The sequence below is a fragment of the Leptinotarsa decemlineata genome, unplaced genomic scaffold (assembly GCF_025532065.1).
Source record: "Leptinotarsa decemlineata unplaced genomic scaffold, Ldec_3_MD MMD2_tig00026328_RagTag_RagTag, whole genome shotgun sequence".
Classification (NCBI taxonomy): Eukaryota; Metazoa; Arthropoda; class Insecta; order Coleoptera; family Chrysomelidae; genus Leptinotarsa; species Leptinotarsa decemlineata.
Genome location: NW_027412688.1, coordinates 28,571,209 through 28,588,211, shown reverse-complemented (window position 1 = coordinate 28,588,211; position 17,003 = coordinate 28,571,209). Strand labels below are relative to the sequence as shown.

At 34.4% G+C, this 17,003-nt stretch overlaps 1 protein-coding gene across 7 annotated transcripts in view; it reads left to right on the top strand.

Moving 5' to 3' along the window:
• The window catches only part of LOC111514035 (uncharacterized), a 91,141-nt gene that overhangs the window by 45,326 nt on the left and 28,812 nt on the right, over nucleotides 1-17,003 (top strand). For 5 of the 7 annotated variants that reach the window (XM_074182312.1, XM_074182311.1, XM_074182315.1 and 2 more), the window contains one exon: nucleotides 3,528-3,575. The exons of the other annotated variants lie outside the window; for them this stretch is intronic. In XM_074182312.1, coding sequence (XP_074038413.1) covers nucleotides 3,528-3,575 — 48 coding nt within the window. The remainder of the gene's footprint in view (nucleotides 1-3,527; nucleotides 3,576-17,003) is intronic. 7 annotated transcript variants of the gene reach the window in all.

The following is a 17,003-nucleotide window of genomic DNA, read 5'->3' as shown; positions in this document are numbered from 1 at the left end:
ACCTAAAAGAAGACGAGGAGAAATTTTTCCAGTATTTCCGAATGACTCCAGGCAAATTTTCAGAACCTCTGGACATTCTAGAGCCCGCCTTAACAAGCAACTTAAATTTTCCTCGTCCATTTTCATAGGTACCGTCTGACTGTGCTGTCGACTGATGGAATGGCAAAACAGAAATACAGAAACTTCCCAGACACATTTGGACAAGTTGATTCTGGTAAGCGCACAGCACGTACCGTTATTTGCCGGACAGGATTTTAGAGTTGAAATCCTTTCCGGCGTCGGACGCTATTGGCTGTGCCGTGCCGGGCTAGTGGGCGGTTGTCCATTCATTTTCATTGTTCCAATTCTATACGTATTTTGACGGGACGGGCCATGCTGTGCTGTGCCGGACAAGTGGGCGACAAGCTTTAGGCTTCTTTTATGAACGCGACTTTTTTGTAGAATGTCGCGTTGCGACGCGACAGGCGTTATGAATGTATACTGATTCTAATTGCACTTTTATGCATGCGATCACAAATCGTTTCTTAGTTCAGAATATTTATTAGTTTTGTTTGTACAATTACGAACATTGACGTTATTTACATTTGTTTTGGTTCCAATGCAAAGCCTTGTACCAACTGCACATTTATTGTCAGTCTGTTTTTCAATATTTACATGTGTCATCAGAGAAGGACAATGACACGATTATTTTTGAAGAATTTATCTTTGTTTTGCTTTTATTTTTCATGGAATGTTTGGTATGTGCCTTGATGAGTCTTATATAATTCAGTGTCATGGCCTAACGTTTATGACTACATTTTTTATCTATAAGTTTGAATGAAATATGGATGAATGTTTCACCAAGAAACACGTGTTTGTGTAGGAAGATGTCAACTAATCAACGGATTTATTCAAGCCGTAACTTTTATCGCAACTCCACAAACAACAAAAATTGTGTGCATGAAAATTAATAAATTTGTGATGAATTGTAATAAAATAAGTTGTGATTTGTGATAAATCAGTGTCGTTAGGATAAATTACAAGTTATATTTGGCTGATTTCATTAAAATGTATACTACTAGTAATATATTGGGATTGTACATTTTGTGTCAAAACTAGAGATATTTCTGCAATCCTGTGATTCTGTGTGAATATCATATTCTAAGAGTTGCTAAGGAATCTAAAAAAGATATTTAGAATCCTATTGATGAATTAAATTCCCAGGGGACGAGTCATACGATAGTAAACACAGACTATCAAAGGCATAAGCACTCCTACCCCAACTATCAAATTCGAAGGATGGACATCAATACAGTTTTTTTTAATTTCAAGTTGCCTGAAATATGTTCTCCAAATTGGTTATCAGCTCTTAGGCTATAAGTCTCATAGCTTTTTTCTTCAGTCAAGTAGTGGTGTACTGAACTGTTGAGGCTATAATTAATGTAAAGTCTGTTATAGAATTTGGCATCTCGACCATCTACTTTTATTTTCACTACATATTTCAGAATGTCAATAAATCTTCTCATTAGTTAACCTTTCAGTCATCCTAATATTGAGAATAATCTATTATTACACATACGATGTTTGCCATATTGAGTTTTTCGTTTTTTTTTGTTTAACTTGAGTTTAAAACATAAACTGTTTCCTGTATTTCACTTCCCTCGTACCTCCTCAGGTTAGAACACTTTTTTCAAATTTCGATTGTTTATTTCTGTTCAGTTCATTATCTGATCAGGTATACTGAAATGGATAACAACAAAATCAGTACCTGAAGGACAAAACACTGTTTTTATAGAAAGTGTAACGAGTAATTCCAGTATACTACACGATTGTATTGTTATTTTTCAACTTATTCGTATTTGAAATAAATCCGATGAGTTCAGACCATCTTTTACATGAATGTTTCAAATGAGACTAGGTTGCTGGTATTAACTCCCGTTAATTCAGACAAAGAGTTTCTTTCTTCAAATAATTTATTTGTTTGAGAGATGGTTGTTGAGCAGATAAATTTACCAAACCATCTAAAGGAACAATTTGTTCAGGCCAGTCTCAATTCCCTACACTGTAGGTTGATGGATCGAAACCTATCAGAAAACAACTACTCCCTGGCTAATATCACGAAGGGCGTTGGATTATATCCCACAGGTCTCAGTGCAGGGTTCTTCAGTGAAGTTATTCCTGCATACGCTGTTGGCGATACAACTGCCGCAATAGATTTTCAATTATCGGAACACACTTGCAGACCGGTTTCGGCTGTTTGGCCACTCGTCAGTGCAAGGTAGTGTCTATCATCAACATAAAGTCGATGATTTCCGATAATTGAAAATCGAATTCCTTCAGAGTATCTTTCCTCGAACTAGGCTGAAGCGGACAACAAACAACAGATTCGTCATCGCCCCATCTGTCTGTGAACGAGGTAACCAACCGCATATCCAAAATTTGCCCAATACCTCGTATAAGGAAAAAACTTCACATATAGTCAGTGAGCATACTTGAAGACTGGATATAAGTCAAACCATCAAAAGGAACAATTTGTTCAGACCAGTTCCTTTAGATGGTTTGATTTATAGCCCACTGACTATATGTGGTGAAGTTAAATTTACTATAATAGAGCGATGTTCGTCATTTTCCACAAATTGAATTCGGTATATTGGCATTGAATCAGTTACGTTTCCAAAGGAAAGGTATTTTCTTGACGATCCTGGGTTGTCAGAATTTGTATATTAACGTCAAAACTATTCGTATAGAGTACCTACTAATGATGTTTCCTCCAACGTCATAGGTGAGTTGAGCCTTCCATGTTCTACTAGTGTGTTATGTTCGTGGCCATTGTGGATGGTACATTCTTTCAGTCGAAAAGGTTCAACAAATTACAATATTCGTGACTATAAATGATCATCATTCTCCACCAATCCATAAACTTTTGATGCGTGTCAAACGAAGTAATGTTACCAGTTGTGACATATTTATAAGGACATTTGTCATGGAAAAGTACTTCATTATACAATCGTGTATGTTGATGAAGTATACTTTGTTTTTTCTACTTACGTCCACAATGGAAGACTTCTTTGTCTCATTTTGTTTTCATCAATCGTTGGTGAATAGAGCTGGCTACTGGTATTTTTTGCTGAATTATTTGAGGAACCCTTCAGAAATTTTCTATAATTTACTGAGGTTTGATATAGTAATATTTTCACATATTGAAATGATGTGGTGAACGGTTGAAGTTGTAGATATTTGAACCCAAATAGTAAACTTTCTGAGATACACTTCTTTTCTTAGTGTCAGATTATCCCCTCTTCTTACATACTGTGTCTCCTATTCTGTCTTTTAGGATCTCTTGTAAATTGCATGGTTGTCATATGTAGAAACGAAAATGAATCTTTCAGTTGAATTCAACCATAATTTGATTGGAAGATGAATTGTTTTTTCGGACAGTATTTTTAATTAGAAATACCCATGTTAAAAATTCAGTGTTGAGTTGACTGGTTTTTCATGGGATCTTTGAAGGTCTGTACCTATTCTTACGAGTGAAATATTTTTTACAGCAAGAAGAATCTGAACCACCAGTTCCACTGCAATGGCAATTTGAAGCGGTAAGGGAAGAGAAAATATGAGTGTGAAGAATACTTTATCAATATACCAATATTGAAAATTGTAGCAATGTTAGCCGAACAGAATATAGATAGTGGGGGCTATTTTATTGAAATGGCAGGCGCCAAACAACATTATGACAGGTATTTTTACCACCGACAGTTTTCAACTGTGACTATACACCTTCATTTTTGATTCTTAGAATTGGAAGTGTAGTCAAACATTCAAACCTTGTTCGATAATATGTTGTCATACTCAAGAAAAACTTGCATGTTTTTCTACTTCTTTTCAAAAATTCAACATCGATGCCAAGCACATTTGCATTAAAACTTATGGTGAATAAAAGCTTACACGTTACCGGTATATCAGCCAATTATCAACAATGGCATCTAAAGCGGCTCATACACGCACAATATTATTGCACAATATTGGAGGTTGAGGAAAAAAATTCACGTGTGTTTCTGGCATTGAAAAACTGTGTAATGCAGTCTGCAGTAGTAATGCAGTCTGTAATGTAGTGCAGTCTGGAAAATAGTTTACCGTTCTAAGGCAATATTGTGCAATATCCCGTCAGTATGTATCAATAATTGAGTAAATACTTCATTTTGGACTTTATGGAATGAAGAAAAGGGAATTGAATTTTTTTTAATCGTTTTGTATACAAAAATATCATCAAAATGAATTATGAATTTAATTGCGTGAATAATAGTTGAAACTATCTATGTTTTTCACCACTTTTATTTGTAACTATAGTCCGTTCATAATTTGTTGATAGCTCACTGCAAGTTTGACCCTCATTAGAGAACTGAAATACAGAGAGGACAGCTAATATGATATAATAACAAAAACCAAACTAAAACTGGCAGTTTAAGATGTTTTCGACTAACCCACCTTGTATCTGAAGAAATACAATACAGCTATAAAACTTTTAATCCGATTATGTAGGTATTTTGAGTGGAAATGAGTGACCAGTGTCATAGAGTGTATGATTAAAACATTACTTCAATGTTGGCGTGAAATAGTTTTGGAATCAACCTTTTTCCCTGACACTTCATCGGCAAAGTGGTTTGTACCGGTAGCCAGCTATATCATGTGAGCTCTTAGTATTGCCTTTTTTATTCGGATGCCTGAGGTGAAGGGTAATTTTTCAGTCCCAAAGACCTCTAAATTGGCAAAACCATTTCATATGACAGCCGATTTGACCATTCATCATTGAATGTAATTGAGGTGTAGGAGATGATAAGGTAGGAGTAATTGAAGGTGTGCAGTATAGTGTTGATGATGAGCAAAATTCAAGTTGTACGCAATTCAAAGTCACACACGCGATCGTCGTTCTCACCGTAAATTTGGTGAATGAACCAATGAAAATATTTCTGAAACATTTCCAGCTGTCTATTATAAAAGATCATCACTCTAAATGAGGATGATATATCATTTTTCAACACATTTATTCAAACTTCAAAATTGAAAAAATACATTGAATTGAAATCATACAATATACTGAAAAATTAGCTTTCTGAATTATCTTGCAGGATTCGATCGCCAGCTCTCGTACCATCATAAAAGATAATCATCACGAATGCGGATGATATGTCATTGTTTACCATATTCATTCAAACTTCAAAATTGAAAACCTCATTCCAATATTCTTGAAGTCATACAATATACTCGAAAATTTGCCTTTCGAAATATCCTGCAGGATTTGGTCACCAGCTCTCATACCATAATAAATGTCAGCATCACAAATGCGGATGATATGTCATTGTTTCCACTTTCATTCTAACTTCAGAATTGAAAACCTCATTCCTAATGTATTCTTGAAGTCATACAATATACTAAAAAATTAGCTTTTTGAATTATCTTGCAGGATTTGATCGCCAGCTCTCGTACCATCATCATAAAAAATCATCATCACAAATGCGGATGATATGTCATTGTATACCATATTCATTCAAACTTCAAAATTGAAAACCTCATTCCAATATTCTTGAAGTCATACAATATACTCGAAAATTTGCCTTTCGAAATATCCTGCAGGATTTGGTCACCAGCTCTCATACCATAATAAATGTCAGCATCACAAATGCGGATGATATGTCATTGTTTCCACATTCATTCAAACTTCAAAATTGAAAACCTCATTCCAAATGTATTCTTGAAGTCATACAATATACTAGAAAATTAGATTTTTGAATTATCTTGCAGGATTTGATCGCCAGCTCTCGTACCATCATAAAAGGTCATCATCACAAATGCGAATGATGTCATTATTTACCACATTTATTCAAACTTCAAAATTGAAAACCTCATTTCAAGTGTATTCTCAAAGTCATACAATATACTGAAAAAGTTGCTTTTTGAATTATCTTGCAGGATTTGATCGCCAGCTCTTATATCATCATAAAAAGTCATCATTACAAATGCGGATGATATGTCATTGTTTACCACATTTATTCAAACTTCAAAATTGATAACCTCATTTCAAGTGTATTCTTGAATCGTACAATATACTGAAAAATTAGCCTTTTGAATTATCTTGCAGGATTTGATCGCCAGCTCTCGTACCATCATAAAAGATCATCATCACAAATGCGGATGATATCGTCATTGTTTCCACATTCATTCAAACTTCAAAATTGAAAACCTCATTCCAAGTGTATTCTTGAAGTCGTACAATATACTGAAAAATTAGCCTTTTGAAATATCTTGCTCTCGTACCATCCATAAAAGATCATCATCACAAATGTTGATGATTGCATTGCGGATGATGTCATTGTTACCACTTTCATTCAAACTTCAAAGTTCGAAAACCCCTTTCCAAGTGTGTTCTTGAAGCCAGACGTTCCTATACTGTGGATGAGAATGTGCAGAGAGTTGTAATAAATGCAGATCATTAAACTCGAGCCTCGTTGACAAGGTTGGATGCTTTTCACGTATCAAGTGACTGAGGAGGGTTCTTAACATTCTATTTTCTGTTCGCCTGAGGCTCAAATGACTAATTTGAAAACTTCACTGTCACCCAACAGAAATAACTGAAAGACTTGAGCGTAACAGTAAAGTAAAAATAACATTTATTCATTTTCCTTTTTTTATTTTTTTCATTGCTCATTATTAATTAATTATCATTCTATGAGTGAAAGCACCTCATTTTTTTTAATATGAAAACACAGACCCGTTACTTGATGAAATTAATAACACTATCATTGATAATAATTATACAATTTTCACAAAATAAATTTTTTTCAAGACACGTTTCACTAAACGGTAGTTTTATCAGAAGGACTGGTATTTTATAACAGTAGATAGTTAAAAAACTCAATTAGATAAAACCTTTGCTTGAAAGTGGTTGGTGATATTTCATCGACTTCCATTGTCCCATATAATTCTAGTATGATTTGAAATCTATAAAAAAACAAATGATATTGGAAAGAATAGCTAAAATATTAATTACATCAAGCAATGAAACGTGAAATGAAATTACAATGAAATGAATAAAATAATCAAGATGACAGATAAAAATGACAACAGAGCAAAAAGAAATGAAAAATTGAAAAAGATTTCAAACCAAGTTCCTTCACGACGTATCGATTGTTGGCATTCCTCGTCTTAGGGTGATGACTGGACTCTACCTCCGAGAGATGAATATTCATAGGTCGTTTGAACGCTTTCACCTATCCCTTCTTCCATCTCTCCGCTTCATCGGTTTAGTGGGAGTTGGCCGTTTTCCGTTTGATTGAAGGTTTCCATATGTTGCGTATCTCTACGCTAGCTTGGCTGAATGCGTCGTTGAACAGTATTATGCAGCTTCTTTCAACCTTCTCTCAAACCAGTGTTCTTCCTTGTAGATAATCTCAGCTTGGGACTAATTCATGTTATGTTGATGAAAACATGCTTTTCTATTTCCGATTTGCTGGTTTCACCAATATAGGATTTGCCGGACTTATAGGGTATTCAGTAAAGGCAATTTTTAAAATCGCAGGCCGCGTTTGAGAAACATCTGTATACCGAAAACCCACTCACACGAGACAGTATCTGAATCACGAATCTAACCACCATCAATCTACCAAAGGAGGAATCATCAAGTCTGTGGTGGATCATGCTATGGGCTCAGTTATACGAAAGAAGGTCTCGTGAAAAAAACTAGGCATCATCAAAAAATATATTCAACGGAATGGTTACTCCAAAGTGATGGTGGAACATACTTTGGCTAAAAGACAGGGGGAGCCTCGCAAGGAAGAGAAGCCGTAACAACCAGTGCTTGCACTTCTCTACATCAGAGGATTATTCGAAAGGATAAAAAGAATTGGATCCAAGTACAACTATAGAACCTGCTTCAGATCCGGAAACGCTATCCGTAGCAGACTCACGAAAACCAGGTCACCAAACGCGGACTTTTATTCCCAGAATTGCATTTAGCGGATACCCTGTGAGTGCGAAAAATCCTATATCGGTGCGAGGGGACACAAGCAAATCAGAAAAAGCAGAGCATGTTTGGATCTATCAACATAACATCGAGTGGTCCCAAGCTGAGATCATACACAGGTAGGAACATTGGATTAGGGAGAAAGTCAAAGAAACCGCATACATGTTGTCTAACAATGTATTCAGCCAAGCTAGTGTAGAGATACGCAACATATGGACACCCATAATCAAGCGAGAAATGGCCAACTCCCGCCAAACGGTCATCCCCCACTAAACCGGTGAAGCGGAAAAATGAAAGCGGAGATAAGTGAAAGTACTCGAATGACCCATAAATAGTCATCTCACGGCTTGGCATTTCTTAACTTTTTATTTTTATTTTTTTTAATTGTTCTATTTTTACTAGTATTTTATTTCACTTTCATTTCATTTCAGGTTTTTTTTGCTTAATATAATTCTTGTTTTCAGCTATTCATTTTTAATACTCCTTTTTTAGTTATATAATATCAGACAATGGAAGTCCGAACTGATGAAATTCAACAAGAATGAAGATAACATATCAGGAGTCTACAAACTATAGTCCATTCGGTATTATCTGAGAGTGAAATAGTTTCAAGAATGCAAACATGCCGGTTCATCAAAGAAAGCGACATAGTCTCAAGCAAGTGCCACTGAATTCATCTACAAAGTCACTGAGATATTTCTACCCGCTATGCCCCTCAAGGACGGCGCTAACAAGCCATTGAAATAGCGACTTGCGACAAAGAATATCATAAGAGACGGCCGACGCTTTTTGTCATATTGCGTTGATGATTGTATTAATAGGCGTCGGATTGGGGGTATAAATTTTCCAATGATAAATTCTGTACGATGCGAAGATAATTGAAATATCGTAAAAACTAATTTTCTTTGAACATTTTATTTCGAGAAGGACAATCTGAATTCGAAACAGTTTTTTTTATTTAGGAATGTCACCTTCTATAGATCGATAAAATGATCATAATATTAAATTTAAAAAATAAATACAAATGTAGAAAGGACAAAAAATGACTGCGTTCGATGAATTAATTTTTTAAAAAAAACCTGACTTGTCAGTAACTTGAATTTATGAAATTTTGCGCATAAAAATAAATATGTATCACCTGGTGACGTTTTACAGACTATCCATTTTCTTTATCCAACCTATTCAAATCAAAACATTATAATTTGTAATTATAATTCGTTTTTCGATGTGAATCAATTTGATATTATTATTATTGACACTGATAGTATCAAACTGTTCGCAGGTTTGATAATGAAGATGGATAAAGTCTTCGAAACGTCACCTGATAAGTATACAAATGCAATAGCTCAGCAATAGTAAAGTGTTTTATTCAACTGAAGAATATCACGACTAACCCCTCTACCATGGCCTTCAAACTCCCAACAGAAAATAATGTAATATTTTTTTCTTATGGAAAGAGCCAAGTCGGTCCTATTGATGGGTGCAGTATGTCTGTTGACGGTATAATTCAAAGGAATGTCTATTCATGGTACCTTCAAAAATGCAATGTTTTACAATCCCCTTCAACTAAATACTTATTTGTTGAAGAATGTCTTGGTTACTACGGGGCATATTTTCACATTTATCGTGTATAGTTGATTTGTTATTTTGTTTGTTATGAATGAGATTTTTCAAGAATGAATTTTGTATATTCATTTATTCAATTCGTTGAATACAGTACTCTTGCGGTACAAATATATAAATATACTGTTTCTTATTTTTGGACAGTCTATACCATGTAGATAATAATAATAATAATAACAGGTCTTCATTCATCATAATAAAAAAATAAATAAACAATAGAAAGATATGATGAAACATAGTATGACGAATGGGCGAGGTTCAGCTATTATAGCTGCTTTTAAAACTAACCTTTCAAACTATAAAAAAGTGCAAGATATCGTAAATAAATAATAAATTATTATAAAATAACTATAAAATAACACAAAATTATACAATCGCGATATGGTAAAACAAAATCTGGGAAATCGAAACCTATTTGATTTAGCTGCCATGTATGAGAAACTATGTGTATAAATAGCCGAATTTGATTGGATATGAACAAGAGGTGTCGATTGTGACTGTTATTATTGAAAGATAGTGAAATATGACTTTATCACGCAGATAGGGTGGAGTTCCGGTTTGCAATATTTTATGAGTGAAAGTAAGAAGGTGCAGTTCTCTTAGGACATTAAGTTTCAGCCAAGCTGAATTCTCAAAGGATGAGCTTATGTGATCGTATTAACGGATTCCATACGAAAATCGAATACAACTATTTTGTATTTTCTGAAGACGCCGAGCTGTAGTAAAGCTGGTCCGTAAATGCTATCACAGTAGGCCAGTCTTGAGAGTAGCAGAGACTCACAGAGGCTGAGTTTCAAGTTTTTAGACATTACAAGTCTGTTGGGATATAACTGCCTCAAAATATTGAAAGAAGTCTTACATACGTAATTGACATGTTTTGTGAATCTAAGTTCGGTGTCATGCCATAAACCTAAATGTTTACTTGCCTCTACAAAGGGGATAGCGTGATTATCGATGTGAATAGATAGAGATTCACACCGCACTTCTTCTATTTTTTGTTCCGAAAAGCATAACTTGCGATTTATTTGGATTGAGTTTTAAATTGTGTGCACAAGATGTATCAAATAGCGATTTAAGATTCCTATCAATGAATTTTTCGACCTCTTTAGTTTCATGGAAACTGAAAGAGGTATATAGTTGGGTATCATCGGCGTAGTGGTGAATTTTGCATGTGTGTATGTATTTATGGAAATCACTTATGTAGAGGGCAAAAAGAAGTGGTCCCAACACTGAACCTTGTGGTACTCCAAATCTTCTGACTTATTAAATGGATGGTTCACCATCCAGTATGACATTTTGAGTCCGTTCTGATAAATATGTGTCTAAAAGAGAAACTGCGCTCCGAGAAAAACCAAAAAAACTGAAGTTTTTTACACAAAACAAACGAATCTACTGTGTCAAAAGCCTTGCTGTAAAGAGCAAAATGAGACAAGTGAATTTTTTTCCATCGCATGACTTGAAAATATCATCAGTGATAAGGGTCAGTGCTGTTGTTGTACTAAATTGTGGGCGAAACCCCGATTGCACGTCAGAAATGAGATTTTTCCCCACAGAGTTGGAAATAACTCTGGCATGTTTTCATATAGATGGAAATCGACTTGTTGTGATAATGGAATTGAAAATAAATGTAATATGCGGCAGCAATTGAGGTATCACCAGATGTAACATACTGATAGAAATTTTGTCACAACCTACAGCACTACTTTTGATTTTATTTATATAGCTTCTGACTGTTTCACTATCAATAGTTTTGAAGCAGAAACCATTTTCAGATATCTGTGAAGCATATCTCCCGCAAAAATCAATTTGATAGTCTGTTTTATTTACAATGGGTGCATTTGTAAAATGTTCGTTTAACAAGTTCAAGTTTTTCATTTCTGGCGGTATGACAGGAGTACTTTTATCACGAAGTATACTGAGATCGTGTCCAGAAGTTTAAATAGGAAAGACTTTCAGAACAAGAATCTCAGAACATTAAAGAAGTTTTGAACTAAAGCGAACCAATTCCGCCACCTTTCAAAGAACAACCACAATTCCAACATGGATAACGACTTTGGAAACGAATAAACGTATAAATTCAAATTTCCTTTCAAACGGCCAACAAGAAGATATTCACTAACTTATTTTCATAAAATACCAAGAATCAATTCCTAGAAGTAATATTGCTTTTCAGAATCTACCTGTTTTACCAGAATTAATCATGTAGGTATATGATTACGTTTTGTAACTATTTACTGTTATATAAAAGGCATTGTAGAATAGTTTGATAAATTCAAATGGAAAATTGTATATGTATTATCATGCATAGTGTCATTAATTTTCATCACATAACAATCAGTGTACCTATTTATAATGAAATGTATTGCCCAAGAATTTTTTCTCAATGAAGGTTACTTGAAGATTTATTTCCCTTTTTGTGCAGTGCTTCAACCTCATATAAATATTTACTGAGTAGAGCTATTAAAACTTGGATAAACGAGAGATATCGCCTGACAGAGCCATAGAAAATGTATAAAAACTAGCAACCACTTCAGAAAAGGAAATGAGCTCGTAAAGAGGTGGAGCCCTGGAATAAAAGAAAGCAATGCCCTGATAAGAGGGGTACACTCATGAGAGAAAGTGCTGGTATAATGGAAACATCAATCATCAAGAAGAATACGGAAAAAGAAATACCAGCTTATGAAACAGATAAAACAATAGGACAACGAAAAAACTCTTAACAGTATTGAATATTTGTTGCCGTAGTAATTTTTCATGGTCAGAATGTTTTCCTGTACCTTGGATGAACCCCAACACTATATGGATCTAATCTAATACTCGGTTGCCAAAACTCAACATATTCAGTAACGAATTTGAGGTTTGTTTGAAGGTGATTGACAATGTTTCGTGATGAATTTCACTAGTTCGGACTTCCATTGTCTACTATATAAAATGATTTGAAATCCTTGAAACAAGTTAAAAAGAATAATTAAAAAAGAATAGTTGAAAATAACAATTATATTAAGCAACAATAAACAGCAAACAACAGTCATCACCCGAAGACGATTGTAGATACCAACAATCGAAACGTCGTGAACTAAAGTGACTTGGAATCTCTACACTTTATTTTTATTATTTTCTTTTTGCATTCCTTTAATTTTTATTTATTCAATTATTATATTTTTACTTGTAGGTTATTTCACTATCATTTCATTTCAGGTTTATTGTTGCTTAATATAATTGTTATTTTCAACTATTCTTTTTTAATTATTCTTTTTTACTTGTTTCAGGGATTTCAAATCATTTTATATAGTAGACAATGGAAGTCCGAACTAGTGAAATTCATAACGAATTTGAGATTGAGTGATATTCCCATACTACGATCTTTGATTCTGCAGTCTTCATCAATTAAAGTTTCTTTGGACTGAATGTTTCATACGACAATTTTTTTTGGAAATTGTGGTTTTTGACTGTCTGCCTTTAGCAATTTCTCTCAGGCGATAACTGTCAAAAGGAAAGTGATATCGATTCCAAATTTTCATCAGGGAGAACATTGATGATTTGAAAGCTATTCATTTTGAAAGAAGAGGAGTATTGATTTTTCGCCTTTCTTCATAATATGTTTCTACATCTCCGAAAATGAAAATATCGAAAAATTTCATAGAACGCCTTCTACGTGTTCGAACTAGTTTTCCAATAAATTTGGTAACTCATATTATATTTCATCATTTTGATAAAACAATTTCATTATTTGCACGTTTTGTTGAGTGCTACATCCCTCCATGGCGATTTGGCGAAATAGACTAAATAAATGACAACTAATTTGACTGATGTAGCTTGCTTCAACAAGATGGCCAATATCAATTGTTAAAGTTCGAAAGCACCTGTTGGTAGACCCTCCAAACATCGATCACTCAAATAGTAAAGAATCGCCATTAATACTGCTAACATCAGAACACACCATGTTTCTCGGGTTGTTGATGTTGCCATGGTAGCTTTGAAAAGAGCGTTTTCAAAATTTGGATTCAAAAACGTTTGAGTCGTATATCAAATAAGCAAAATAGGAACCAATAAAAATATGTAAAAGAGTCTAAGTCGATAGATATTTTCAAAGGAAAAGCGATAAACTGACACTTTCTCAGCATATGCTTAGGTATAGAGGAAAGTCTCCTAATATAGGGTACTTTTTTTCAAAACACCATAATAAAAAAACGGAGGTAGTTTTAAGCATTATTGCCATATTTCACGTTTCTTTGGATATTCTATCAAGCATTTAATAATAAGAAACATGTTTTTAAAAAAAGCAGATAAAAATATGCATAATTTAAAAAAAAGTACAATACCCCATATTAGAGGCACATGATATCCTATACACTATGTTCGCAATATGGGGTACCTAATTTAATATGTAAAATTTGAAAATAAGTAAAATTATTTTGTTTTTTTTTTGGAAATGTATATTTATGGAAATGCAAAACGTATTTCTAATGAAAAGTTTCGTCTCTTATGAACATAAAAAAATTCTCATCCAGAAAGAACACACAACAAATTATTTGGAAATACAAAAGTCACAAATATACGGATTTTGAATTGAATGGGTTATATTTTCAAGAGTGATTGATTTTTGGGAAAGAAAGTTTTTGGCTTTCTACTACCCCATCTTGATACAAAAAAAGGGGATGAGGGAATCTTCCAAAGAAAGGAAGGAAGTAATCAATTTGAAAATAAGTAACTCTATGCATGGATGTGTAGATCATGCAAAGAAGTAACTTTCAGACACAAACTGAAAGAAAGTCCTCCTGAAACAGCTACTTTCATATAAACATTGAATTACACGAAAGAAAAAAATATTTCTAAACAAATACTTCTATATGAACACAGAATTATACAGAAGATACTTTTCTCTACTCAGTTTATATTTCAAACATTCGTTGTGGAATAAAAATCAGATATCATTCACATGAGTTCTACTTTGAATGAATGGTAATAAATTGCACTTACATGGAACACTGTCACCCTCACTGGTATACACCGATGTTTCGCCTTAAGACACTTGCCCTAAGGCTCTTCAGTACCAAATTGGATAACATTATAGAAAATACACACACTTCATTCATGAATTACGATTTTTAATGTCACGGAATAAGCTTGATCTGCTTATGTCATCGATGATATCGTAATGACATTCATCCACCTATTTGATTTAATCCCAGCCAAGAGGAATCTTATTTGAATTGAAGGGGTTATATTTTTAGGAGTGATTGATTTTTGGGAAAGAAAGTTTTTGGCTTTCTACTACTCCATCTTGATAACAAAAAAGGGGATGAGGGAATCTTCCAAAGAAAGGAAGGAATTAATCAATTAAATGGTCGTTTACCATCATCTCGACTGGTACCTAAGGGTTCCAGAATTGCAGGAACATCCGCTGACAACATAGCTACTTTCAATATGTCGTTCACTTTTTGATGTCGAGATGTACGCCCTGCACTTCTCCTGCAACTCAAACCATACGGATTTCTTTCACAATTAGCACATTCAACATGAGCCCATTTGAAGCAGCTTTGACACATTACCCACTCTTCGCCTCTGACATCTTCGAGGTACGGATTTTCGCAAAAAATACAAATAGCATCTTCTTCAAAGTTTTCTACCTGTTGGTCCGAATCTGAAGAAGAACTCCAGGATACCAACTTGCGTTTGTTTGCTTTTCTATAGGCAACTGACTGTTTCTTTTTCTTTGGGGTATGTTTAAATTTTTTCTGCTGACTTTGTTTTGAATTCTTAATCTTTTTTTTGACGCTCGAATTTGAAAATAAATTTCTGTTTTCTATGCTGGCCTCTAATTCCTCTTTGTATGGAGTGCTAGTTACAATGGCAGCTTTTCCACATTTTGTGATCCTTTTTTTCAATAATAACTTTTAAAGCAGTTGGAACAGGCACAGTATTTCTGTATCAAGATTGCAGGGGTAATCTGTTTCTTAGGGGTAACCTGTCTCTCAGCGGTTTGCTGTCTTAGAGGGGTGACTTGTCTTTCAGGGATTTCTTCTTTTGGCTCGTTGTTATCTAATTGTTCTTTCTCTACTGTGTCTTCCTCTACTTTTTCTTCATACGTTGTTTTTGTTTCTACTCTTTCTTCATTAACTGCTCCTTGCATTTCTACCACAAAATCATATTCTTTGAATGCGTTTCTATCAGGGGAAAACATTCCAGTTTTTCTAAACACGTTTATAGCTGTATCCATGGGGGCCGCTCTTATATAGGCTTTCCCAAAAAGTTCTCCCACCTGATAGACTGACACGTCCTGGGTTGAGCTTAAGCCAGTTTGTGATCTCTATCGTCCTAACGAATAATTCACAATGTCTTCAGGCGCTCTCTTCATCTTTACGTACCTTTCTAAGGTCGCTTGAGGTATACCGTGGGTCTGCGCACTCTTCTTGATCATTTTGCCTTGCCGAACAGCTAAAATTGCTGAAATAATTTGTTCCTTGTTCCAAACTGTTCATTTTTTAGGCATCTTAAAGAAAATACTTTAGTTTTATACGGAAAAGTACACAGTCCCCCAATATGGGGTACCCCAAATTAGAAATTGATAGGTACCCCATATTACGAGCAAATTAGATTTTTGAAAGGGGAATGTTTGTGAATAAACTGTGACGTTTTTTAAAAAAACCAAAACCATCTTCATAAACTACGCCAAATTCTGTATAGAATGATATTATTGAGTTTTTGAAAACTTACCTTTAAATTTCCTTAAATATCTAAAATGTAACAAAATTACCATAAATTAAATAATCTAAACGCAACACGAGTTTGCTCCAAAACGTGAATGAGCGCTTTCTAGGAAGTCGGTGGTTAGTTTTTAATGTTCACAATAGGTGTCGGAACAAGTACTTAAAATTGAACTACCCCATATTAGGCACTACCCCCATATTAGGCGAATTTCCTCTATGTTCAACGTATTTCATGTCCCCCGTTAAAGGATGAATAACTTTTTCATCCATCCCACCCCAGCCAGGTAGGGGTATCCCGTGAAGGGCGGCACTGATGTCTAAGGACTTCATACCGTCATCTATCAGTTGTGTACCCATTGGCCCCTCTCAAGGACAATAATCAGCCAAAAGGGTAGGGGAGCTGGTCTCCAAACCTGGACGAAATCAGGATGACTCGTCACTGTTCAACGTATTGGAAATGAATTATAATTTAAAAAACATTTTCGTGAGAAATTAACTTGAAACTACTAACGTGTACACATTCTGTCGTAGTACTAACATGATTGATAAACAATCACAAATAATTGAAATCACTATTACTAGACTAGTACACTAGCCGATGAAAGACTCTAATTTCTACTTAACTGATGAACAGTTCAAAACTTATGGTTCTGAAATAAGGAAATTGGGTTCAA